This window comes from Aotus nancymaae, unplaced genomic scaffold (genome assembly GCF_030222135.1).
Source record: "Aotus nancymaae isolate 86718 unplaced genomic scaffold, 86718_ANA_hifiasm-v0.15.2.pri h1tg000049l, whole genome shotgun sequence".
In the NCBI taxonomy this organism is placed as follows: domain Eukaryota; kingdom Metazoa; phylum Chordata; class Mammalia; order Primates; family Aotidae; genus Aotus; species Aotus nancymaae.
In genome coordinates, this window is record NW_026988463.1 from 2,220,827 (window position 1) to 2,247,131 (window position 26,305).

Genomic DNA, 26,305 nt, shown 5'->3' on the forward strand with positions numbered 1-26,305 from the left:
TGAAACCCCGTCTCTACTGAAAATACAAAAATTAGCCGGATGTGGTGGTGCACGCCTGTAGTCCCAGCTACTCAGGAGGCTAAGACAGGAGAATTGTTGAACCCAGGAGGTGGAGGTTGCAGTAAGCCAAGATAGCACGACTGCACTCCAGTCTGGGTGACAGAGTGAGACTCCATCTCAAAAAAAATTTAGTGTTGCTTTAAGGTTTACAATATATACCTTTAATTAGTCAGAGTCTATCTTAAAATAATATTATACTCCTTCATGTATAGTATAAGGACTTCACAACAATACATTCCCAGTTCTTACCTCCCAAACTTTATGCTATGATTGTTAGACATTTTACTTTTACATAAGCTATAAACACAATTCATTGCTACTATTTTTGCTTTAGACAGTCAGCTCTCCTTCAAAACAAAAAAAAATTAGAAAAAATAAGTCATGTTTTCCATTTTCAGTGCTCTTAATTTGTTTGTGTAGATCCAAGTTTCTGCCTGGTCTGATTCTTTGTGGCTGAAGAGCTCATGTCTGCTAGCACTTAATTCTCTCAGTTTTTGTTTATTTGAGAGAGTCTTTCTCTCTAATTTTTGAGATATTTTCACTGGGTGTAGAATTCTGAGTTGACAACATGGCAAGACCCTTGTCAGTGATGCAATCTTGGTTCACTGCAGCCTCTGCACCCTGGGCTCAAGCAATTCTCCCACCTCAGCCTCCCAAGAAACTGGGACCACAGGCACACACCACCATGCCTGGCTATTATTTTGCATTTTTAGTAAAGACACGGGTCTTGTCAAGTTGCCCAGGCTGATCTTGAACTTTTAAGCTCAAGCAGTTCAACTGCCTTGGCCTCCCAAAGTGCTGTGATTACAGGTCTGAGCCTTTTTACCCATTTTTTAAACCACAAAATCAGATTTCTAATGAATTTACATGAGATCTTTAAGTATTCTGAATATGTCTTTTGTCAGTTCAGTGCGTTGCAAGTATCTTCTCCCCGTCTAGCTTGTCTTTTCCTTCTCTTTGCGAAACCCTAATTTTATTATCAAACTTTTCATTCTTTTCCTTTATAGGTATTTCTGTGTCTTGTTTAAGCAATCCTTCCTACTTCAAGGACATCGGTATATCCTTCTATATCATCTCCAAAAAGCTTTATAGTTTTCTGAAATTAGAATTGACTTCCATATGGTGTGAATTAGGAGTCTTATTTCATTTTGCTCCATAAAGTTATCCAGTGGCCACAGGACCATTTATTGAATCTCCATTGTTCTGTAGTATCTTCTCTAACATGTAATAACAAATTTGTCTGGCCTTTTTTTTTTTTTCCTTTTTTCTGTTCCTTTACACTTCTACATAAATTTTAGAATCAAATCAAGTTCCATTAAAAAATAAACTGCTGGGCTGGGCGTGGTGGCTCACAGCTAGAATCCCAGCACTTTGGGAGGCCCAGGCAGGTGGATCATGAGGTCAGGAGATCAAGACCATCCTGGGTAACATGGTGAAACCCTATCTCTACTAAAAATACAAAAAATATTAGCTAGGTGTGTTGGTGCATGCATGTAGTCCCAGCTACTCGGGAGGCTGAAGCAGGAGAATCCCTTCAACCCGGGAAGCAGAGGTTGCAGTGAGCCTAGATTGTGCCACTGCACTCCAGCCTGGCGCCTGGTGACAGAGGGAGACTCTGTCTCAAGAAGAAAAAAAAGAATACAGTATAGTTGGCATGTTGGGGTCAATTTTCAGGAAAAATGGGCTGAAAGGCAAAGATCCCTGGTTCTGGGGTCTTCTAAGAGATAACGGCCCCACCTCCAAGTGATGGTTACCAGGCCCCAACACGGGCAAAGCCAGGGTGGGGTACCTCAGCCCCCTCCCAGAGTAGAGGTGGCTATGGTCTTCAGATGGCCTAGACCTAGGCAGACTCTCAAATCTGTCCAGATGGAAAAAGAACAAACTGTTGGTAATAAATTCTGAAAATAGTTACATATTCTTGATTGTATGTAGGAGTATTTTCACTGCAGAACTGCTGGATCTTTTCTAGAATTATACGAAAACTGTCAGTACTGAGACTTGGATTCTCAATTAATGTGCACAAAGGCCCAAGGCTTCAAGTCAATATTTGAGTCATTCTACAATGGGTGAGTATCAGCTAAATTTTCTAAGAACAGTTAGTTGCCTAGAGGGTGTTCACCCTAAACCCCTCACAGAGAGGAAGACCAAAAAATCTAAAGTGAATTGGAGAGCATGAGTCTTTCTGGGTACATGTAAAGAACATGCAGGATTGTTGCATAGGTACATACATGGCAATGTGGTTTGCTGCCTCCATCCCCATCACCTATATCTGGCATTTCTCCCCATGTTATCCCTCCCCAACTCCCTACCCCCCACTGTCCCTCCCCTAGTCCCCCACTACAGACCTCAGTGTGTGATGCTTCCCCTCCCTGTGTCCATGTATTCTCATTGTTCAATACCCACCTATAAGTGAGGACATGCGGTGTTTGATTTTCTGTTCTTGTGTCGGTTTGCTGAGAATGATGGTTTCCAGGTTCATCCATGTCCCTACAAAGGACACGAACTCATCATTTTTTATGGCTGCACAGTATTCTATGGTGTATATGTGCCACATTTTCCCTGTCCAGTCTATCATCAGTGGGCATTTGGGTTGGTTCCAAGTCTTTGCTATTGTGAACAATGCTGCAACGAACATATGTGTGCATGTGTCCTTATAATAGAATAATTTATAATCCTTTGGATACATACCCAGTAATGGGATTGCTGGGTCAAATGGAATTTCTATTTCTAGGTCCTTGAGGAATCGCCACACTGTCTTCCACAATGGTTGAACTAGTTTACATTCCCACCAACAGTGTAAAAGTGTTCCTATTTCTCCACATCCTCTCCAGCATCTGTTGTCTCCAGATTTTTTAATGATCACCATTCTAACTGGCATGAGATGGTATCTCAATGTAGTTTTGATTTGCATTTCTCTAATGACCAGTGATGATGGGCATTTTTTCATGTTCATTGGCCGCATATATGTCTTATTTTGAAAACTGTCTGTTCATATCCTTTGCCCGCTTTTGAATGGGCTGGTTTTTTTCTTGTAAACCTGTTTTAGTGCTTTGTAGATTTTGGATATAAGTCCTTTGTCAGATGGGTAGATTGCAAAAATTTTTTCCCATTCTGTTGGTTGCCGGTTCACTCTAATGACTGTTTCTTTTGCTGTGCAGAAGCTCTGGAGTTTAATTAGATCCCATTTGTCTATTTTGGCTTTTGTTGCCAATGCTTTTGATGTTTTAGTCATGAAATCCTTGCCTATGCCTATGTCCTGAATGGTTTTGCCTAGGTTTTCTTCTAAGGTTTTTATGGTGTTAGGTCTTATGTTTAAGTCTTTAATTCATCTGGAGAAATCTAAAGTGAATTGGAGACCATGAGTCTTTCTCTTTCTTCTTTCTTTCTTTCTTTTTTTTTTTTTTTTTTTTTGAGATGGAGTTTCGCTCTTTTGTCCAGGCTGGAGTGCAGTGGCACACCTCAGCTCACCGCAACCTCTGCTTCCCGGGTTCAAGTGATTATCCTGCCTCAGCCTCCTTAGCCTCCTTAGTAGCTGGGATTACAGGCACCTGCCACCATGTCCAGCTAATTTTTTTGTATTTTTAGTAGAGATGGGGTTTCATCATGTTGGCCAAGCTGTTGAACTCCTGACCTGAGGTGATCTGCCCACCTCAGACTCAAAGTACTGTGACTACAGGCATGAGTCACCATGCCCAGCTGAGCATGAGTCTTTCAAGAGAGGATTGGCCCATGTACCTTCAGTCAGGAACGTAATGCTTACTGTGAAGGACAGAAGATGCACAGGTGTCAGTGTTGCCCCACTACTTCTCTAGGAACCTGGGGTTGCCAGAAGTGAGAATTGGGCAATGCAGGCAGGTCCAGGGAGCACTGGGTGCCAAGTTTTAGGTGTTTGCTCTGTCAGGTGCAGTTAGACTCCACTGCATGGGAAAGAGCAAGCCGATGGAAAGTAGCCACTCAGCAAGGCTCTCCTTCACCATCAACAGAGGGTGGCAGAGCAGAAAGTCAGCATGGTTGCCCAAGGAGAGAGGACTTTAGCAGCCAGGAGTCAGGACCTGGTTTTGGGACCACATGCCAGCCCCTGGGACAAATAGGAACTCCTGGAAAAACTCCAACCTTCTGGCATTTATTTTCTGTCCACTTATCCTAAATGACAGGAAGGGAGAAGGAGCTTTTCCCAGCCTAGAAATGCAGATAGGGAGATTCACGAGGGGGAAAGGGAGAGGATCAGCCAAGACCACAAGGCCTGAAGAACAGGAACTGGGAGCAGTGCAGATGGGGTTGTGAGGACAGAATAAGAATCAAGGCAAGCTCTAAAGAATCAGTCAGAGTGAATAAAATCAAAGTGAAACATCAGCCAATGAACAGGCCAGACAGAGTTCAAGGATTCCATCAAGCAGGAACAGACTCTTTGGAGCTGCACAGGCAGGCAGAGAGTCCTGAGAGTATGGATGACTATCTTCTGTTTCCTCGTCATTAAATTAAATGAGATGGATGAAATGCAAAGGACATGGTCAGTGGAGATTGTCAAGGGAGGTATGTTAGACATAGATCATACAGTGCGACATCTGTTGAACAGGACATGTGTTTAAAAAGATAGAATAGGGCCAGGAGTGGTGATTCACGCCCGTAATCCCAGCACTTTGGGAGGTTGAGGTGGGTGGATCACCTAAGGTCAGGAGTTTGAGACCAGCCTGGCCAACATGGTGAAACCCTGTCTCTACTAAAAATACAAAAAAATTAGCCAGGTGTGGTGGCAGGCACCTGTAATCCCAGCTACTCCGGAGGCTGAGGCAGGAGAATTACTTGAATCACGGAGGCGGAGGTTGCAGTGAGCCAAGATCATGCCATCGCACTCCGGCCTGGGCAACAAGAGTGAAACTCCGTCTTAAAATAATAATAATGATAATAATAATAATAATAATAAATAAAAAGACAGAATAGGAGTGGTACTTGCAAGTGGAAAAGGGAAGCCAAGAAAATCTTAAACTTCCATAAAGCACAGATCATGTTTCCTCCATGATGAGAAATGTCACTACTAAATTGGCCATACTACCCATTGGTCCCTGCACTCCTTGTTCCAGTAAACTGTTTCCATCCTTCCTTCAAACAATTCACTATTGTTACAATCAAACCAATAACTACTGTTTTTACTTACTCTAGAATGTAAGCATTTTACTGAATGCCACATTTCTAAATGTAACTCCTTCAACCTCTTCTGAAATGTTTAGCAAATATTCTTGCAGCAAAAACAACAAAAAAAGCAGGACAAAAGTGGCCGTACTTTTTTTTTTTTTTTGAGATGGAGTTTTGCTCTTGTTGCCCAGGCTGGAGTACAATGGAGTGATCTCTGCTCACTGCAACCTCCACCTCCCAGGTTCAAGCAATTCTCCTGCCTCAGCCTATCAAGTAGCTGGGATTACAGGCATGTGCCACCATGTCTGGCTAATTTTGTATTTTTAGCAGAGAGGGGGTTTCTCCATGTTGGTCTGACTGATCACAAACTCCTGATCTCAGGTGATCCCCCCACCTCAGCCTCCCAAAGTGCTGGGATTACAGGCCTGAGAAACCGAGCCTGTCCGCAGCCAAGCTCTCAACACGCACACGGGGCTTTCTCACCAGGACTTCCCCCATCAGAAAATGGAAATTCCCTGGGTTCTTGGCGTGGATTGGGAGGGTAAAGGATGTGCACCAGTCATACAGGTCATCTTCAAAAAATATATGCTTCTCCAGGAAAAAATTCTTCTGAATGTAACTGAAGCGCAAGCTATACTTAACCTATGAAGAACAAAGAGAAATCAAATTAGGTTATAAAATCCTGAAACTCAGCAAAGGCACAGGACAGAGCAAAGCTGTGCCTGATGTTAGCTGTAACGGGGGCCCACACTGGCAGGTGTCCCTTCGGGGAGCATGCTACAACAGTGGTCTTCCCTGTGTACTCTGAAATTCTCCCTGCGGCCAGCCTGGGAAGCACACAGCCGCTCCTGAGCCCCCTTCAGGAATGGTGTGCTGCATAACAATCAACAGCAAGGGCTCTGGAGTCAGACCACCCAGATTCTAACCCCAAATCTCCTACTGAATAGCCTTGTCACCTTAGGCAAATTACTTAATCTTCATTCCTGTTTCCACATCAGTAAAATGGGGATCATATTAACACCTACCTCATAGGCTACAGTGGGACTGAGCCAGATGGTACCTGTGATTTGCCTAGCATTAATAAATGCTTGAAAAACATTGTTGGTTATTTTACTAACATGTCTCTCGCCATCTACCAATAGTCCATGCAAGTTCTAACAATTAGGCTGGGCGTGGTGGCTCACACTTGTAATCCCAGCACTTTGGGAGGCCAAGGTGGGCAGATCATGAGGTCAGGAGATCGAGACCATGCTGGCCAACATGGTAAAACCTCATCTCTAGTAAAAATAAAAAAAAATTAACCAGGTGTGGTGGCACACACCTGCAGTCACAGCTACTCAAGAGGCTGAGACAGGGGAATCACTTAAATCCCCGGGGTGGAGGTTGCAGTGAGCTGAGATCACGCCACTGCACTCCAGCCCTGTTGATACACACACACACACAAAAGTTCTAACAATTAATCATCAGATACACTGTACAACACAAAAGCTATACATGAGTGGATTTCCCATCCCAGAACATAAACCAAAGAGTCCCATGTTTACAACATCTTTTCCTTAAACAAACTCACACTCATACTATATCTGAAGTCCATGAGATTACTAATCCTTCTGGAAAGTTATTCTGTTCTAGGCTTTGTTCTAAGCACTTAATAGGCATAAAACTCATTTAGTCCTCACAACAATAAGGACACTGAGGACCAGAAATGTTGATAACTTTCCCAAGATTACACAGCTAGTGAGTTGCAGGACTGAGACTCAAGTCTGTGGAGCCTCATGTTGTAGTCTGTTTCTGTCACCAGGCAGATTAATATATCCCACCCTGAACCCTCAGGATAAAGACTTGCTCAGAACAAGTCTTCTAAAGAATTTGAAAACCGGAAGGAACCTCAAAGTCTAGGTTGTAAGACATGAAACACAGGAGCCTTTGTTTATCTCCTCTGAAAATAGGATGACAAAGCTGCCACAGAGAAAAGCAGGGGGCAGGTCAACCAATGAGACTGCAGAAGGAACACATGCTCAAGCCTGGGTAGCACAGCACAATTGTTAAAGAAAGGAAGTTCTTACCGCAAGTGGCAAAGATCCACTGCTGTCATTGAAGGTGTGGTCAAAAACAATTCCCACCAACATGTAGTAAGCTTTGCGATCAATTATGTAACATTCAAACAAAGGCACTGAAGGATAGCCTATAACTACACAGAGAAAAATCCCATCAGTGAGTGGCTGGTGTGAAGGCAAAGGCTACCCAGCTGCCTGCTCTCTGCCTAAGGAGATTGACAGCTGACTGCTCCATTCACTCAGAGAGAGACAGAAAATAAGGGAGCTTCTTTGGCTAGAGTCACAGAGGGAGCACACTGGCTCTGCCAAACCACTGTGGGAAAAAAAAAAAAAGAAGGGAGCTAAGTTAGGGAACATGACTCTTGTTATTTCAAGTCAGAACTTTAACAGAAGTCTGTAGACCTAGGAACTGCTAGCAATTATCTTGGAGCATCAAGAAAGTAATGCTGAGAAGGAAGAGAGAATTTAAGTGCTGACAACATGACTTGAGACCTGGATCAAGCCTTTTGGTTTTTTATTAAAGAATGAGTTTGTTCTTGTAGGAAGTTTAAGTTCAGTATCATCCTTTCAAGGCCTAAGATTTACATGTTGATTATTTTATTTTTCATTTCTAGTTTTAGTTACTTTTCTTTTTCCCAAATCTGCTAGGTGACTTTTTATAGTGACATGCTACATATAAATCCTTTCACGTTAACTTTTATTTCTTCAAACCAGGTAAACATAGTGATTTTATAACATGAGACTAATAATTCCATTATCTGTTGTTATACTGATAATGACTCTTGGTGTCCTGTTTCCTAGTGTGTTTGCTCACTGACCTTGATACTCTTGTGGTGAGTCTTCTTTGAGATACAGAATGAAGGTACATTCCTCCAGGGAAAATATACATTGGCATCTATCAATCTGAATTCCACTGTCTCACTTCACAGTTTGAAGGGTTTCTCTTTTCTTTCCTCCCTTCCTTCTTTCTTTCCTTTCTTGCCTTCCCCTCCCTCCCTTCCCTCCTTCCCTTTCCCCTCCTCCTCCTCCCCCTCCCCCTCCCCTGCTCCCTCTCTCCTCTGATCTCAGCTCACTGCCACCTCCACTTCCCAAGTTCAAGCCATTCTCATGCCTCAGCCTCCCAAGTAGCTGGGATTACAGGTACCCAACTCGTGCCCAGTAAATTTTTGTATTTTTAGTAGAGATGGGGTTTCACCATGTCGGCCAGGCTGATCTCGAACTCCTAACCTCAAGTGATCTGCCCAAAGTGTTGGGATTACAGGCGTAAGCCACCGTGCCCAGCCTTTTTATTCTTTGTTACATTGTTTGGAATTTTCAATGCAAATACTTTATTTGTTGTACATTTTAAGGCTTCAAAAAAATTTTTTAATCCCCCCAAAAATACATCCCAATTCATTAAAGAATTCTTCTGGTAAGTGGGAGCTGGGATCAAAAACAATTTTTTTTTTTGAGACAGTCTTCCTCTGTTGCAGGCTGGAGTGCAGTGGCACAATCTCTGCTCACTGCAACCTCCACCTCCCAGGTTCAAGTGATTCCAGTGCCTCAGCCTCCAGAGTAGCTGGGATTACAGGTGGGCACCATCATGCCCAGCTAATTTTTTGCATTTTTAGTAGGTAAGGTGTTTCACCATGTTGCCCAGGCTGGACCGAAACTCCTGAGCTCAGGCAATTTGCCTGCCTCAGCCTCCCAAAGTGTTAGGATTATGGGCTTGAGCCACCGCGCCCAGCAGAAAACGTTTTAAATACTGTATAGTTTCATATCACCACTTTTGTAATACGGAGAAAGGGAGGAAAGGAAGGCAGAAAGCTGTTTAGAGGACAAAAAGTGAGCAAACAAGACTGAAATGGAAGCCAGGCGCAGTGGCTCATGCCTGTAATCCCAGCACTTAGGAAGGCCAAGGCAGGAGGATCACTTGAGGTCAGGAGTTCAAGACCAGCCTGGTCAACACGGTGAAACCCCATCTCTACCAAAAAATACGGAAAAATTAACTGGGTAATGTGGCATGTGCCTGTAATCCAAGCTACTCAGGAGGCTGAGCAGGGAGAACTGCTTGAACCCAGGAGGCAGAGGTTACAGTGAGCTGACATCATGACACTGCACTCCAGCCTGGGCAACAGAGCAAGACTCCATCTCAAAAAAAAAAAGAAAGACTGAAATGGAGACAGCCGGAAGGAATAGAAGACAAGAAGACAACACTATCCCAGGATTCAGAGGAGGAGATAATTCCACAGATGCAGTAGTTAAAATCATCCTTGTTATAGTGAGGACAAACAGAAGGAGGACTAGAAATAAACTACTAAATTTGCCAATTAGCAAGTCATTAATGAAGTCTTAGCAAATACCGGCCTAGTACTGAGGGCTGAATAAAAGTTAAAATGAGTGATAAGTAATATACTTTCCAGACATTTATCAAGTTAAATTACCGAGGAAAGATCTTAAAGACAGAATAGGAAATGTTTTCTGTTAAAGTGAAGGTGACTGAGGCTTATTTGAAAATGAGGGGGAAAATCCAGCCCAGATGGAAATATTTCTCCAGTGGGAGTAGTAACTGATTAAGAAAGGCCCAACAGGAGCAGGAGGGCTTCTAAATGATCACCTCTAACTCCAAAATTTATCTTGAATTTAACTACATATCTCCATCTTCCTAGTTCAAACTATCACTGTATTTTTCCTCCTGAATTTTTGAAAATACTACACCCTTCCAATCACACTTTCAGAGAACAGCCAGAGAAATCTCATTTAAAACAAATTACATCATACAACTTCTCTTTTAAAAATCTGTTCAGGCCAGGCGCGGTGGCTCACGCCTGTAATCCCAGCACTTTGGGAGGCCGGGGCGGGGGGGGGGGGGAGGATGTGGATCACGAGGTCAAGAGATCGAGACCATCCTGGTCAACATGGTGAAACCCCGTCTGTACTAAAAATACAAAAAAATTAGCTGGGCATGGTGGCGCGTGCCTGTAATCCCAGCTACTCAGAAGACTGAGGCAGGAGAATTGCCTGAACCCAGGAGGCGGAGGTTGCGGTGAGCCGAGATCGCGCCATTGCACTCCAGCCTGGGTAACAAGAGTGAAACTCTGTCTCAAAAAAAAAAACCTGTTCAATGGCTGCCTTCTGCATACAAAAGAAAATCCAAATACTTTAACAATTTTAAGGGTTAACTTTTTAAATATATTTTATTTTTCTCGTTTAATTTCAGTTTTCCATGGACTTTTTGAAGGCTCTGAATAACGTGGCTTCTACTGATTTTTGAATCCTCATCTCAAACCACTCTCCCAAAGTACTTTAAACTGGCTGGCTGACTTTTAGATCTTTGGATACCTAAGTATTAATATTTACTACCTCAGGGCTTTGCTAATTGCTGCCCTCTCCACCTGCATAGCCCCTTACTCCTGAAAGCCAGCACCATCCTGCTTTACATGGCTTGTTCTTTATCATTTGTGTCTTAACTAACCTATCCCCTCCCCAGAGGTGACTTCTTTGTGTTTTTTTAAATTTCATAATCTCATAAGGTAACTAAATTAGAATATGTATTATTTTAGGATACTAGAAAACCATGAAGCACAAATTTTTTTTTTTTTTTTTTTTTTTTTTTTTTTTGAGACAGAGTCTTGCTCTGTCACCCAGGCTGTAGTGCAATGGCACAATCTCAGATCACTGCAACCTCCACCTCCCGGGTTCAAGCATTCTCCTGCCTCAGCCTCCCAGGTAGCAGGAACTACAGCCATGCACCACCACACCCAGCTAATTTTTTTGTATTTTTAGTAGAGATGGGGTTTCACCATGCTCGACAGGCTGGTCACGAACTCCTGACCTCAAGTGATCCACCTGCCTTGGCCTCCCAAAGTGCTAGGATTACAGACATGAGTCACCACACCCGGCCAAAGCACAAGTTTCAAAACATATTCCTGACATATTCCTCCACATTTTACCACTGAGGGCCTTTTTTTTTTTTTTTTTTTTTTTTTTGAGACAGGGTCTTGTTCTGTTGCCCAGGCTGGAGTGCAGTAATGCAGTCATAGCTCACTGTAACCTCTAACTTGTAGGCTCAAGAGATCCTTCCACCTCAGCATCCCAAGTAGCTGGGACTACAGGCATCACATCACCTACCACAGCTGGCTAATTTTTTCTTTTTTGTAGAGATGGGGTTACACTATGTTTCCCAGGCTGGTCTCAAACTCCTGGAACTGAAAGCCTTTGAAAGAAGTATCCCCACTGAGTGGTACTGCAGCTTAGAGAGAAAAATATCTATTAACTTTATGCTCTGTGTATTATTAGAATACTTTTACAGTAGCATGTAGAACAATTATAGTAATTTTTAAAAATTTATCCTATAAACTACATATTTTGAAGAACTTTATCCACCTAATTGCATTAATGTATTCAATAGATGTTTATTGAGTGCCTACTATGTGCTAGGTACTATAACAGGCACAGTGATGAACAAAACAGACATGGTCCTCTGCCGTCACGGAGGTGAAGTCCAGTGGAGAAAGGCAGACAATACATAGAAAGAAAGAAAGTGAATGTGTACATAAACATTTATTAAAATACCCTTTTTAATAGAAAGTATAAAACAAGATTCTGTGAGAGAGAATAAAGCAGAAGAAACCTAAAACTGATTTGTCTTCCTAGGCATCAGTTCAGCTGAAACCTGAAGACTAAGAGGGAGCAACGCACAGGGAGGGCTGGGGGTGAAGCACTTTCAGAAGGCACAGCTGATGCAAAGGCCCTGTGGGGAGAGAACCTCATGGAGCTGCTTTCTAGGAAGTAAAAGACCAACATGACCAGTGGGAGCACAGAAAAGAGCCGAACTAAGACTGGGAAAAAAGCACGATCAGAACCTGGAGAAGAGTTGGTTTTCTCACAGGGCAATGGGACGCTACTGAAGGGGTTTAAGCTGGAGACTAAGCCGGATCCTATTGAGCTTTTGAAGATCTTTCTGCCTCCATATGGAGATTGGATTCGAATGGGACAAGAGGAGAAGCAGAGACCAGTTAAAAAGTTAGAAGTGGTTGGGCGCCGTGTCTCACGCCTGTAATCCCAGCACTTTGGAAGGCCAGGGAGGGCGGATCACAAGGTCAAGAGATCGAGACCATCCTGGCCAACATGGTGAAACCCCATCTCTACTAAAAACAAAAAAATTAGCTGGGTATGGTTGTACACACCTGTTGTCCCAGCTACTCGGGAGGCTGAGGCAGAAGAATTGCTTGAAGCCAGGAGGCGAGGGTTGCAGTGAGCCAAGATCATGTCACTGCACTCCAGCCTGGTGACAGAGCGAGACTCCATCTCAGCAACAACAAAAAAGAGAAGCTATTTTAGAACCTCTGAATGTCTTCCATGTTTTATTAGTCAGAGACATATAACTGCCAATCAGACCTTTGGATTAATATGAGACAACAGGTGTCATGATAGTGAGTTAAAAACAAATACTTTTTAAAAAATTATTTATTGCATTTTAGGTTTTGGGGTACATGTGAAGAACATGTAAGACTGTTGCATAGGTACACACGTGGCAGTGTGGTTTGCTGGCTTCCTCCCCCTCCTATATCTGGAATTTCTTCCCATGTTATCCATCCCTAACTCCCCACCCCCTGCTGTCCCTCCCCTATTTCCCCCCCACAGACCCCAGTGTGTGATGCTCCCCTCCCAGTGTCCATGTGTTCTCAATGTTCAACACCTGCCTATGAGTGAGAACACGCGGTGTTTGATTTTCTGTTCTTGTGTCAGTTTGCTGAGAATGATGGTTTCCAGGTTCATCCATGTCCCTACAAAGGACACAAACTCCTCGTTTTTTATGGCTGCACAGTATTCCATGGTGTATATGTGCCATATTTTCCCTGTCCAGTCTATCATCGATGGGCATTTGGGTTGGTTCCAGGTCTTTGCTATTGTAAAAAGTGCCACAATGAACATTCGTGTGCATGTATCCATATAATAGAACGATTTATAATCCTTTGGATGTATACCCAGTAATGAGATTGCTGGGTCAAATGGAATTTCTATTTCTAGGTCCTTGAGGAATCGCCATGATGTCTTCCACAATGGTTGAACTAATTTACACTCCTACCAACAGTGTAAAAGTTTTCCTATTTCTCCACATCCTCTCCATCATCTGTTGTCTCCAGATTTTTTAATGATCACCATTCTAACTGGCATGAGATGGTATCTCAATGTAGTTTTGATTTGCATTTCTCTAATGACCAGTGATGATGAGCATTTTTTCATGTTCATTGGCCCATATGTCTAATTTTGAAAAGTGTCTATTCATATCCTTTGCCCACTTTTGAATGGGCTTTTTTTTCTTGTAAATCTGTTTTAGTTCTTTGTAACTTCTGGATATTAGCCCTTTGTCAGATGGGTAGATTGCAAAAATTTTTTCCTATTCTGTTGGTTGCTGCTTCACTCTAATGACTGTTTCTTTTGCTGTGCAGAAGCTGTGGAGTTTGATTAGGTCCCATTTGTCTATTTTGGCTTTTGTTGCCAATGCTTTTGGAGTTTTGGTCATGAAGTCCTTGCCTATGCCTATGCCTATGCCCTGAATGGTTTTGCCTAGATTTTCTTCTAGGGTTTTTATGGTGTTAGGTCTTATGTTTAAGTCTTTAATCCATCTGGAGTTAATTGTAGTGTAAGGTGTCAGGAAGGGGTCCAGTTTCTGCTTTCTGCACATAGCTAGCCAATTTTCCCAACACCATTTATTAAACAGGGAATCCTTTCCCCATTACTTGTTTTTGTCAGGGTTGTCAAAGATCAGATGGTTGTAGAAGTGTGTTGTGGCTTCTGAGGCTTCTGTACTGTTCCATTGGTCTATATCTCTGTTTTGGTAACAGTATCATGCTATTTTCATTACTGTAGCCTTATGGTATAGTTTGAAGTCTGGTAGTGTGATGTCTCCAGCTTTGTTCTTTTTGCTTAGAATTGACTTGGCTATGCGGGCTCTCTTTTGGTTCCATATGAAGTTTAAGGTGGTTTTTTCCAGTTCTGTGAAGAAGGTCATTGGTAGCTTGATGGGGATAGCATTGAATCTGTAAATTACTTTGGGTAGTATGGCCATTTTCACGATATTGATTCTTCCTAACCATGGGCATGGAATGTTTCTCCATCCATTTGTTTCTGTTCTCTCTTATTTCGTTGACCAGTGGTTTGTAGTTCTCCTTGAAGAGGTCCTTTACATTCTTTGTTAGTTGTATTCCTAGGTATTTTATTCTCTTTGTAGCAACTGTGAATGGCAATTGGTTCTTGATTTGGCTCTCTTTAAGTCTGTTATTGGTGTATAGGCATGCTTGTGATTTTTGCACATTGATTTTTTTATCCTGAGACTTGCTGAAGTTGCTTATCAGTTTCAGGAGATTTTGGTCTGAGACCATGGGGTCTTCTAAATATACAATCATGTCGTCTGCAAACAGAGACAATCTGACTTCCTCCTTTCCTAATTGAATACCCTTTATTTCTTTTTCTTGCCTGATTGCTCTGGCTAGAACTTCCAATACTATATTGAATAGGAGTGGTGAGAGAGGGCATCCTTGTCTAGTGCCAGATTTCAAAGGGAATGCTTCCAGTTTTTGACCATTCAGTATGATATTGGCTGTGGGTTTGTCATAAATAGCTTTCATTATTTTGAGATATGTTCCATCAATACCTAGTTTATTGAGGGTTTTTAGCATAAAGGGCTGTTGAATTTTGTCAATGGCCTTCTCTGCAACTATTGAGATAATCATGTGGTTTTTGTCTTTGATTCTGTTTATGTGGTGGATTACGCTTATAGACTTGCATATGTTGAACCAGCCTTGCATCCCTGGGATGAAGCCTATTTGATCATGGTGGGTAAGCTTTTTGATGTGCTGTTGCAATCGGTTTGCCAATATTTTATTGAAGATTTTTGCATCTATGTTCCTCATGGATACTGGCCTGAAGTTTTCTTTTCTTGTTGAGTCTCTGCTAGGTTTTGGTATCAAGATGATGTTGGTCTCATAAAATGATTTGCGAAGGATTTCCTCTTTTTGGATCGTTTGGAATAGTTTCAGAAGGAATGGTACCAGCTCCTCTTTGTATGTCTGGTAGAATTCGGCTGTGAACCCATCAGGACCTGGGCTTTTTTTGGGTGGTAGGCTGTCGATTGCTGCCTCAACTTCAGCCCTTGTTATTGGTCTATTCAGGGTTTTGACTTCTTCCTGGTTTAGGCTTGGGAGGATGCAAGTGTCCAGGAATTTATCCATTTCTTCCAGGTTTACTAGTTTATGTGCATAGAGTTGTTTGTAATAATCTCTGATGATGGTTTGTATTTCTGTGGAATCTGTGGTGATATCCCCTTTATCATTTTCTATTGCATCTATTTGATTATTCTTTTTTTTTTTAATTAATCTGGCTAGTGATCTATTTTGTTGATCTTTTCGAAAACCACCTCCTGGATTTATTAATTTTTTGAAGGGTTTTTTGTGTCTCCTTCACTTCTGCTCTGATCTTAGTTATTTCTTGTCTTCTGCTAGGTTTTGAATTTTTTTGATCTTGCTCCTCTAGCACTTTCAATTTTGACAATAGGGTGTCAATTTTAGATCTTTCTTTGCCTCTTATGTGGGCATTTATTGCTATATATTTTCCTCTAGACACTGCTTTAAATGTGTCCCAGAGATTCTAGTATGTTGTGTCTTCATTCTCATTGGTTTCAAAGAACATCTTTATTTCTGCCTTCATTTCATTGTTTATCCAGTCAACATTCAAGAGCCAGTTGCTCAGTTTCCATGAAGCTGTGCGGTTCTGAGTTAGTTTCTGAATTCCGAGTTCTAACTTGATTGCACTGTGGTCTGACAGACTGTTTGTTATGATTTCTGTTCTTTTGCATTTGCTGAGGAGTGATTTACTTCCAATTATGTGGTCAATTTTAGAGTAGATGTGATGTGGTGCTGAGAAGAATGTATATTCTGAGGATTTGGGGTGGAGAGTTATGTAAATGTTTATTAGGTTTGCTTGGTCCAGGTCTGAGTTCAAGTCCTGGATATCCTTGTTAATTTTCTGTCTCGTTGATCTAATATTGACAGTGGAGTGTTAAAGTCTCCCACTATTACTGTGTGGGAGTCTAAGTCTCTTTGTAAGTCATTAAGAACTTGCTTTATGTATCTGGGTGCTCCTGAATTGGGTGTGTATATATTTAGGATTGTTAGCTCTTCTTGTTGCATTGATCCTTTTACCATTATGTAATGTCCTTGTCTCTTTTGATCTTTGTTGGTTTAAAGTCTATTTTATCAGAAACTAGGATTGCAACTCCTGCTTTTTTTGGCTCTCCATTTGCTTGGTAAATCTTCCTCCATCCCTTTATTTTGAGCCTTTATGTATCCTTACATGTGAGATGGATTTCCTGGATACAGCACACTGATGGGTTTTGGCTTTTTATCCAATTTGCCAGTCTGTGTCTTTTGATTGGGGCATTTAGCCCATTTACATTTAGGGTTATTGTTATGTATGAATTTGAACCTGCCATTTTGATGCTAGCTGGCTGTTTTGCCTGTTAGTTGATGCAGTTTCTTCATTGTCTTGATGCTCTTTACCATTCTGTATGTTTTTGGAGTGGCTGGTACTGGTTGTTCCTTTCTATGTTTAGTTTTCTTTCAGGAGCTCTTGTAAAGCAGGCCTGGTGGTGATGGAATCTCTGAGTAATTGCTTGTTCGTAAAGGATTTTATTTCTCCCTCGCTTATGAAGCTTAGTTTGGTTGCATATGAAATTCTGGATTGAAAGTTCTTTTCTTTAAGGATGTTGAATATTGGCCCCCACTCTCTTCTGGCTTGTAGGGTTTCTGCTGAGAGATCAGCTGTGAGTCTGATGGGCTTCCCTTTGTGTGTAACCTGACCTTTCTCTCTGGCTGCCCTTAGCATTTTCTCCTTCATTTCAACCCCGGTGAATCTGATGATTATGTGCCTTGGGGTTGCTCTTCTTGAGGAATATCTTTGTGGTGTTCCTGGACTTGAATATTGGCCTGCCTTGCTAGGTTGGGGAAGTTTTCCTAGATAATATCTTGTAGAGTATTTTCCAGCTTGGATTCATTCTCTCCGTCACATTCAGGTACACCTATCAAACATAGATTAGGTCATTTCACATAGTCCCATATTTTTTGGAGACTTTGTTCATTTCTTTTTACCCTTTTTTCTCTAATCTTGCCTCGTTTTATTTCATTGAGTTGATCTTCGACCTCTGATATCCCTTCTTCTGCTTGGTCAATTCGGCTACTGAAACTTGTGTACACTTTGTGAAGTTCTCATGTTGTTTTCCAGCTCCATCATTTCATTTATATTCCTCTCTAAGCTGTTTATTCTCATTAGCATTTCGTCAAACCTTTTTTCAACGTTCTTAGTTTCTTTGCTTTGGGTTAGAACATGTTCTTTTAGCTCAGAGAAGTTTCTTATTACCCACCTTCTGAAGCCTGTTTCTGTTAATTCATCAGACTCATGCTCCATCCAGCCTTGTTCCCTTGCTGGTGAGGAGTTGTGATCCCTTGGAAGAGGAGAGGCATTGTGATTTTTGGTGTTTTCATCCTTTTTGCGCTGGTTTCTTCCCATCTTTGTAGATTTATTTACCTGTGGTCTTTGTAGTTGTTAACTTTCAGATGGGGTCTCTGAGTGGACGTCCTGTTTGCTGATGATGTAGTTATTTCTGTTTCTTAGTTTTCTCTAACAGTCAGGCTCCTCTGTTGTAGGACTGCTGGAGGTCCACTCCAGGCCCTGCTTGCCTGATCACCTGCAGCGGCTGCAGAACAGTAAGGGTTGCTGCCAGTTTCTTCTTCTGCTATCTTTGTCCCAGAAGGATACCCACCAGATGTCAGTCTGAGCTCTCCTTTATGAGGTGACTCTTTGGATATACAGGGGTCAGGGAGCTGCTTGAGGAGACAGTCTGTCCTTTATAGGTGCTCAAGTGCTCAGCGGTGAGCTCTGTTTTTCCATTCAGAGCTGCTGGGCAGGTACGTTTAAATCTGCTGCAGCAGAACTCATAAACACCTTTTTTTTCCCTAGGTGCTCTGTCCCGGGAAGGTAGAGCTTTATTTATAAGTTTGTGTCATGCTGCTGCCTTTTTTCAGGGCTGCCCTGCCCAGTGAGGAGGCAGCCCAGTCACAGTCTGCCTGCAAAGGCTTTGCTAAGCTACTGTGGGCTCCACCCAGCTGCTGTGTAAACTTCCCTGCAGTCCTGTTTATAGGGGTATAGTTAGAACTGCCTCGGTAATGGTGGCCCACTTCTGTAATGGTGGACTCTCTCTGTAATGGCAGACTGCCTCAGCAATGGCAGGCCGCCTCGGCAATGGCAGACTACCTGTGTAGTGGTGGACTGCCTTGGTAATGGCGGACGCTCCTCTCCCACAGAGTTGGATCATCCCGGGTTCAGCTGTGCTTGCTGTGAAACTCTCAATCCAGAGCATTTCAGATTGCTGTTTTTGTGGGGGTGTGACAGGCCAACCCTGATCACCTGGCTCCCTGCCTCAGACCCCCCCTTTTTTTTTTTTTTTTCAGTTGAATGGGCAACTCCGTCTCCCAGGCGTCCCAGTCACCAGTTGAAACAGCACTGGGATTTGTGTGATTTCTTGTGCGTAGACCCACTGTGCTGGCTGAGACAGCCACTGGAAACTTGTGGCACTTTTTTGCTGGGCAATCTCCTGGCCTAGCTCCCTGTGTCAGTCCCCGTTTTTTCAGTTGAATGGAGGACTCTGTCTCCCAGGTGTTCCAGTTGCCAGTTGAAAAGCCACCCAGATTCGTGTGAGATTTTGTGCAGAGACCCACTGCACTAGCTGAAACAGCTGCACTGGGGGCTCGTGGCGCTTTTTCGCCCAGGAATCTCCTGGCCTGGCTCCGTTTCAGTCCCCTTTTTTTCAGTTGAATGGGTGACTCTGTCTCCCAGGCATTCCAGTCGCCTGTTGAAAAGGCGCCTGGATCTGTGTGATTTCCCGAGTCGTGACCCACTGTGCTGGCTGAAACAGCCGTGCTGGAGATTCGTGGTGCTTTTTCATCTGGGAATCTCCTGGTCTAGCTCCCTGTTTCAGTCCCCTTTTTATCAGTTGAACAGGTGACTCTGTCTCTCAGGCACTCCAATTGCCAGCTAAAATGGCGCCCGGACTCGTGTATTTTGTACAGAGACCTGCTGCACTGGCCAAAACAGCTGTGCTGGCAACCCGTGGGGCTCCTCCACCCGGGAATCTCCTGGTCTGTGGGCAATAAAAATCCATCTGGAAATGTGGTGTCCACTCACCCTCCGCACTCTCGCTAGGAGCTGCAATCCTGAGCTGCTCCTAATCGGCCATCTTGAATCCCTCCATCAAAAACAAATACTTAACATTTTAATTAGCCTTGAAGTCTTCTCACATATATAGACAAGACTCTGTATGTTGTTTGAAATAATAAAAATATCTCATGGACAGCTTTTCCATAGCTACCACCTCATAGACTCTTTAGAATCTGGAGATCCTAGATTTATAATCACTACTCTAAGAACTCTCAGGGAAAAACTTCAAACTATACTTTATGAAAATATCCTCCCAATCCTTACCCATCTTTATGTTTAACCTTCAAACTCAAAGGTCTGTCCCACCATTTCAGTGATAGCCTTCAAAGTTTCACTCCTGGAAGGGATATAAGCTAGTTGAAATCTCTTTTTCAGAGAAAAATAATAGAAGAATTCTGGCAATGTACTGATATCAATTGGATGGTAGCTACTAGAAGGTCTTTTCATTGGAGTACTACGAAAACGAAGATAGAATACAACTGCAGAAAATAGCAATGGCATGAAGATTTCAAGGATTGCTACCAGAGTCTTCTGTTTCTAAAGTAAAAACAAAACTAAATGTTAACCCAAAACAGAACACAAGTGTAAGTTGCTATGTGATAAATGCTCTTTCATTTGGAACACTTTAATTTCTTCCAACCTCCCTGTACAACACATGAAAAAGAAACACACAGAATAAGAATTGCTTGAAACATCTCCTTTTAGCTTTTCTGTAACACCAATGGCCAAAAATCAGTAACAATGATGTCATCTTTAATAATTACATGCCTCATTTGCAGAAAAGGGCCCCTTTACATGCAAAGATCTTAATCGTTCTTTACCCATTTTTATGAACCATTTAAACATTCAATCCTTCCCAAGGACTTACATCTTCCCACAGATAACCATACCCACCTTTAAGACGAAGTTCTTCCAGAGAAGAAGTTTTAACTTTCTGAACACTGCCATTTTTATAGCTGAAGAGGAGGGCTCACCACTAGTCAGGAAACAAATGAGGGGAAATGTTATGCATAGTACAAAAGTGTTAAGAGTTACTTTTTCATCCTCGAAAACTTTCTTCTTTGGGGCTTCCAGATCATCGTGCTGGACTACTTTTCCTCCTATCATTCTAGTAATTCCTTCTCAGTCTTTTTGCTGATACTCCCTCCTCTTCCCAACCTCTAAATGTACTCCAGAGCTCAGTCTGTGCTCTCCTTTGGTGATCTCACTCAGCTCTTAGATTTGAATCCATCTATATGCTGATGATTTCTAAATTTGTATCTCCAGCCTAGACCTCAGCTCGAACTCTAGACCTAGATACCCAATTGCCTGCTGCCTGCTTAACATTTCCATGTGTTTCATCTCAAAATTGACAAGGCAAAACTGGGCTTTCTTATACCTGTTAAAACACTGTCCTACAATATTCTTCACCTCTGTTCATGTCAGTTCCATTCTTTGAGTTATACAGGATATTATTATTATTTGAGACATAGTCTTGCTCTGTCACCCAGGCTGGAGTGTAGCAGCATGATCTCAGCTCACTGAAACCTCTGCCTCCCAGGTTCAAGCAATTCTCCTTACTTAGTCTCCTAAGTAGCTGAGAGTATAGGCATGCACCACCACGCCCAGCTAATTTTTGTATTTTCTGGTAGAGATGGGGTTTCACCATGTTGGCCAGGCTGGTCTAAAACTCCTGACCTCAAATGATTCACCCACCTCGGCCTCCCAAAGAACTAGGATTAGTGGCGTGAGCCACCTCACCAGTCCTTCTTTTTTAATGACGCAGGAAAGTAACATGTTACAAAACAAACTGATTACAAATAGTAAGTAGAGGATGACTTCAATTTTTATTTTAAAAAATATAAAATCATGAATGTGTATGTAAATAACTGGAAGGTTAGATACCAAAATATCAACAGTATTTCATTCTATTCAGGATTATTGTTTACTTCTTTCTCTCTCTCTCTTTCACAGCCTAAATCCAGTTAGTGAATCCTGTTGGCTCTACCTTTGAAACAGACCTAGAATTCACCACCATTCACCACCCCTATTTTTATGGTCCCTTGCTAGGATTTCTGCAATACGTTCTTTGGTGTTGTCACCACATCTGTCCTTGCCACCTTGCAATCCATTGTCCAAGCACCAATAACAGTGACCCTATTTGAGTCAGATCACGCTTCCTCCTCTACTGAAAACTGTCTACTGGCTCTTATCTCACTCCAAGCAAAAGGCTTGCCTTACAATAAACTACAGTTTTACATGATATAGTTCCTGTTCACTTCCTCATCTCATTGTGTCTCCTACTTTACTTCCCTCCTCTTCCCTGCTCCTGTGTCACAGGCATAGCTGCTATTCCTAAAACACACCGAACACACTTTCACCTTGACATTCATACTCCTTTGTCAAGTACACACTTCCCTTGTGTATCAACACTGCTAGCCCCCCATCTCTTTCAGATCTATCCTTCTCAATGAGGACTTTTTGACCATTCTATATAAAATTTCAATATCCCTATAGATGTCATATCAACTTTCCATGTTTATTTTTCTTCTTAGCACTTTTAAATGATTTACATGCTATTTATTTGCTTATTTAATCTGACATCCCTACTGGAATGTACGCTCTGTGAAAGCAGAAATTTTTTGTTCTGATTTTTTTTTCCCAACACTGAATTCCCAGACACAAGAGCAGAGGTTGCACCTGGAAGGAACTCAGTAAATATTTAATGAATTGATTAATTAAAGGGTATACGGTCTTTGTAGGGGTGTGAAGGAAGCAAAAATGATTGTGAGAAAGAAAAACACCTCAGATAGCAGAAAGTTCCTCCCATCAATCTTTTTGTATCCCAAGTGTAATATATGCTTTAATTTTTAGATACTATTATTATAACAACAATGAGATTTTCATTTACAGAAAACATTTTTCCAGTGGGAAAAGCAACGGAATATATTTTTTCTCATGTGAAAGCACTTCTAACTTTGCACAAACAAAATTAAAAGGCCAGGCGCTGTGGTTCATGCCTGTAATCCAGCACTTTTAGGGGCCAAGGTGGGCAGATCACAAGGTCAGGAGTTCAAGACCAGCCTGGCCAACATGGTAAAACGTTGTCTCTACTAAAAATACAAAAATTAGGACAGGCAAAGTGGCTCACACCTATAATCCCGGCACTTTGGGGAGGCCGAGGTGGGCAGATAACCTAAGGTCAGGAGTTTGAGACCAGTCTAGCCAACACAGTAAAACCATGTCTCTATTAAAAATACAAAAATTAGCTGGGCATGATGGCAGGCATCTATAATCCCAGCTACTTGAGAGGCTGAAGTAGGAGATCTCACCATTGCACTCCAGCCTGGGCGATAAGAGTGAGACCCCATCTCAAATAAATATATAAATAAATAATAAAAATACAAAAATTAGCTGGGCATTGTGGTGCACACCTGTTATCCCACCTACTTAGGAGGCTGAGGCACATGAATCGCTTCAGCCTGGGAGGCTGAGGTTGCAGTGAGCCAAGATTGTGCCACTGCACTCCAGCCTGGGCAATACAGTGAGACTCTTTCTCAGAGAAAAAAAAAAAAAACAGTGGTTGCTGGGCAGGGTGGCTCAAGCCTGTAATCCCAGCACTTTAGGAGGCCAAGGCAGGAGGATCTCTTGAGCCTGGGAGTTCAAGACCAGCCTGGGCAACACAGCAAGACCCCCATCTCTACAAAAAAAAAAAAAAACAAACAAACTCAGAAGCACAAACCAAAATTAGATGAGAATAAACCTACAGTCCTAACTGTTTAGGAGGCTGAGGCAGGAGTATTGCTTCAGCCAGGAGTTCGAGGCTGCAGCGAGCAATGATCACTCACTGCAGTCTAGCCTGGACAACAGAGAGAAAACCTGTTTCAAAAAAAAAAAAAAAAGGACAGATAGGGAAAATTAAGCCCCTAAAATAAATAATCCACTAGCACATCCAGTTAATACAAAAAAAGGAACAAACACACCGTCAGACGTATTAATGAAGAATGAAAAGGAAAAAATACCTAACATAGCACAGAAAATTAAATGCTTTTTGTAACACTATGCTGATAAATTTGTCAATCTGTCTTGGATGGGTTGATTAGGAAAACAGAAGTTACTATCATAATCCAGTAAGATACTTTTTAAAAACCTAAACATTTCTTCACATAAACTCTTTAAGAAATTGAGAAATTTGTCAGAGTCCTCCAAGCAGCGCAAGTGCAAAAACTCAAATGGGTAAGTTATTTTTAACTACAAGCAATTGGTCATTCTAATGCTATTTAAACTAATCCATAAGCACAGTGAGAGTAAACTTCCACAAAAAAACTAAAAAATCAGGTTAGCTAATGATGATACCCAAACCTGACAATTATAGCTTTTTTTAAGAAAACTAAAGCCCATTTTTAGTAAAGAGAAGATGTAAAAATCCTTGCTAGCACATATAATCTAGAAGTGCATTAATAATATATCATGAACAAATGGAAAATTTATTTCAGAAATATAGGAATGATTCACTATTTCCACCACTATGACTTCTATTAGTATAATTTATTTTTATTATTATTATTTTTATTTATTTATTTATTTATTTTTGAGACCGAGTTTCGCTCTTGTTACCCAGACTGGAGTGCAATGGTGCGATCTCAGCTCACTGCGACCTCCACCTCCTGGGTTCAGACAATTCTCCTGCCTCAGCCTCCTCAGTAGCTGGGACTACAGGCACGCGCCACCATGCCCAGCTAATTTTTTGTATTTTTAGTAGAGATGGGGTTTCACCATGTTGACCAGGATAGTCTCGATCTCTTGACCTCGTGATCCACCCGCCTCGGCCTCCCAAAGTGCTGGGATTACAGGCGTGAGTCACCGCGCCCAGCCTAGTATAATTTATTATATCAATTGGTCAAAGGAATGAAACCATAATCATGTCAAATAAATTACCAAAGCATTTGATAAAATTTTCCATCTGTTCTTAGATACTTTAAAAAAAATCCTCAGAAACAAAATCATCTATAATGTGCTAAAAACACATTTCTCAAATCAAAAGCAAAAATATTCTCTGGTGACTACAGAAGCATTCACAAGACAAAACCAAGATTAGAATGTCAGTGGCAATATTATTTTCTAGCACCGTTCTGGAAATGGTAACACAGAGCCATTGTGTCCAGTTATGAGGGCTCTTCCCTACACAAGGGCACCTGGCTATGAGAATGAGAGTCAGGGCTGAGATCCAGTCTATGCTCCAGTCACCCTGACCTAAGCCTGGATCTGCTGGCTGAAAGGTCCACTCAGGGGTACCCTTATCTAATTGGCTTGTGCAGCTGGGTACCTTTAACTAATTGGTCCACTAAGAAGAGCTGCCTTTATCTAACAGGTGAGGAGGCAGGAACACCTCTTGGCAATTCCTCAGCAGGCACGGGTACCCTATATAAGCTCCTGGTGGTCCTATACTACTACAGTTAGAGGTAATATGAATCAAGAGGCATAGATGTGGGTAAAGAGGGAAGTAGATTATGATTGTTGGCACGTTATAAAGTTGTATACACAGAAAACCCAAGATAACAACTGAAAAACCATAAGAAACAGTAAAAGGTAAGTACAGTAGCCAGTTACAAAAGCAGTATATAAAAAAATCAATAGCTATCCTATCAAAAAACCAGCTAAGAAAATATATTTGAAGAAAAGATCCCTTTCACAATAGCAACAAAAGAAAACATTTAGAAATACATATAGTGAGAAATATGCAAGATCTCTGGGATGGAAACTGTAAAACTATCAAAAAAACATAAAACTAAGGCTTGAATAAGCCAGGCTCAGTGACTCAGTGCTGGTCCCATTTACTCAGGAGGTGGAGGTAGGAGGATCACTTGAGCCCAGGAGTTAATGACCAACCTGGGCAACACAGCGAGACGCTGTCTCTAAAAACAATAAATAAAAAGCTCGAGTAAATGAAGCAACATATCCCATCCTTGCACAGAAACAGTCATTATTTTTAAGATATCAATTCTTCCAAGTAAATCTACAAATGTTCTGTAACCCAATAAAAATGTTAATGCAATTAAGAAATTTGATTCTAAGTTCACATGAAATATAAAGCTGTGAGATTAGCCAAGAAAATTCTGAGACTGCTATTGACCAGAGATGATCAAAATATTAAAATATGTTGTAAATAGCTTCATTAATTAAAAGAACATCCTACTAGTATAGTAACAGCCCCCAAAAACAATTTATATATAGAACTAATACATATGGAAATTTAGTGTATTATAAACATAGGCTTTCAAATAAACCACATAAATATTAAAACAGTATTAATACCTATTTACTTAACTACTAGATGAAACAGACCAATTCCTTGAAAGATATAAACTACCTAAATTCACCCAAGAAATAAGTAACCTGAATAGTCCTAATATCTACTAAACGATTTGTATTTGTAGTTAAAAAGAAAATCCAGATTGCTTCACTGACAAATTCTAACAAACATTTAAAGAAGGAATAACACTAATTCTGTAAAATCTTTTCCAGAAAATAGGACAACTTTCCAACTCATTTTATGAGGTCAACATTACTGTGATCCAAAGCCAGATAAAAACATCACAAAAAAGACATACTATTAAAAAAAAATACAATGCAACTCATAATATTAAGAGACTTAAGAATAAACTACTTAATGATCTCAGTGGATAAGTAATATCTGACATAAGTCAACATTCATTCATGGTAAAATTTCCCAGCAAACTAGAAACAGAAGAAAATGTTTTCAACCCAATAAATAGCAGCTACAAAAACCTACAGTTAACATGATACTTAATGGTCCAAGA

The 26,305-nt window shown here is 41.4% G+C and overlaps 1 protein-coding gene across 1 annotated transcript in view; it reads right to left on the reverse strand.

Annotated features, from left to right (window-relative positions):
* The window catches only part of LOC105709678 (ATP-binding cassette sub-family A member 17-like), a 75,984-nt gene extending 55,207 nt beyond the window's left edge, over positions 1–20,777 (reverse strand). Inside the window, 6 exon segments of the mRNA XM_064362739.1 lie at positions 2,464–2,547; positions 5,677–5,742; positions 5,745–5,835; positions 7,260–7,384; positions 19,787–20,042; positions 20,400–20,777. Of these exon segments, the coding sequence (XP_064218809.1) occupies positions 2,464–2,547; positions 5,677–5,742; positions 5,745–5,835; positions 7,260–7,384; positions 19,787–20,042; positions 20,400–20,612 (835 nt within the window). The 5' untranslated portion in view covers positions 20,613–20,777.
* Between the last annotated feature and the right edge of the window lie 5,528 nt (positions 20,778–26,305).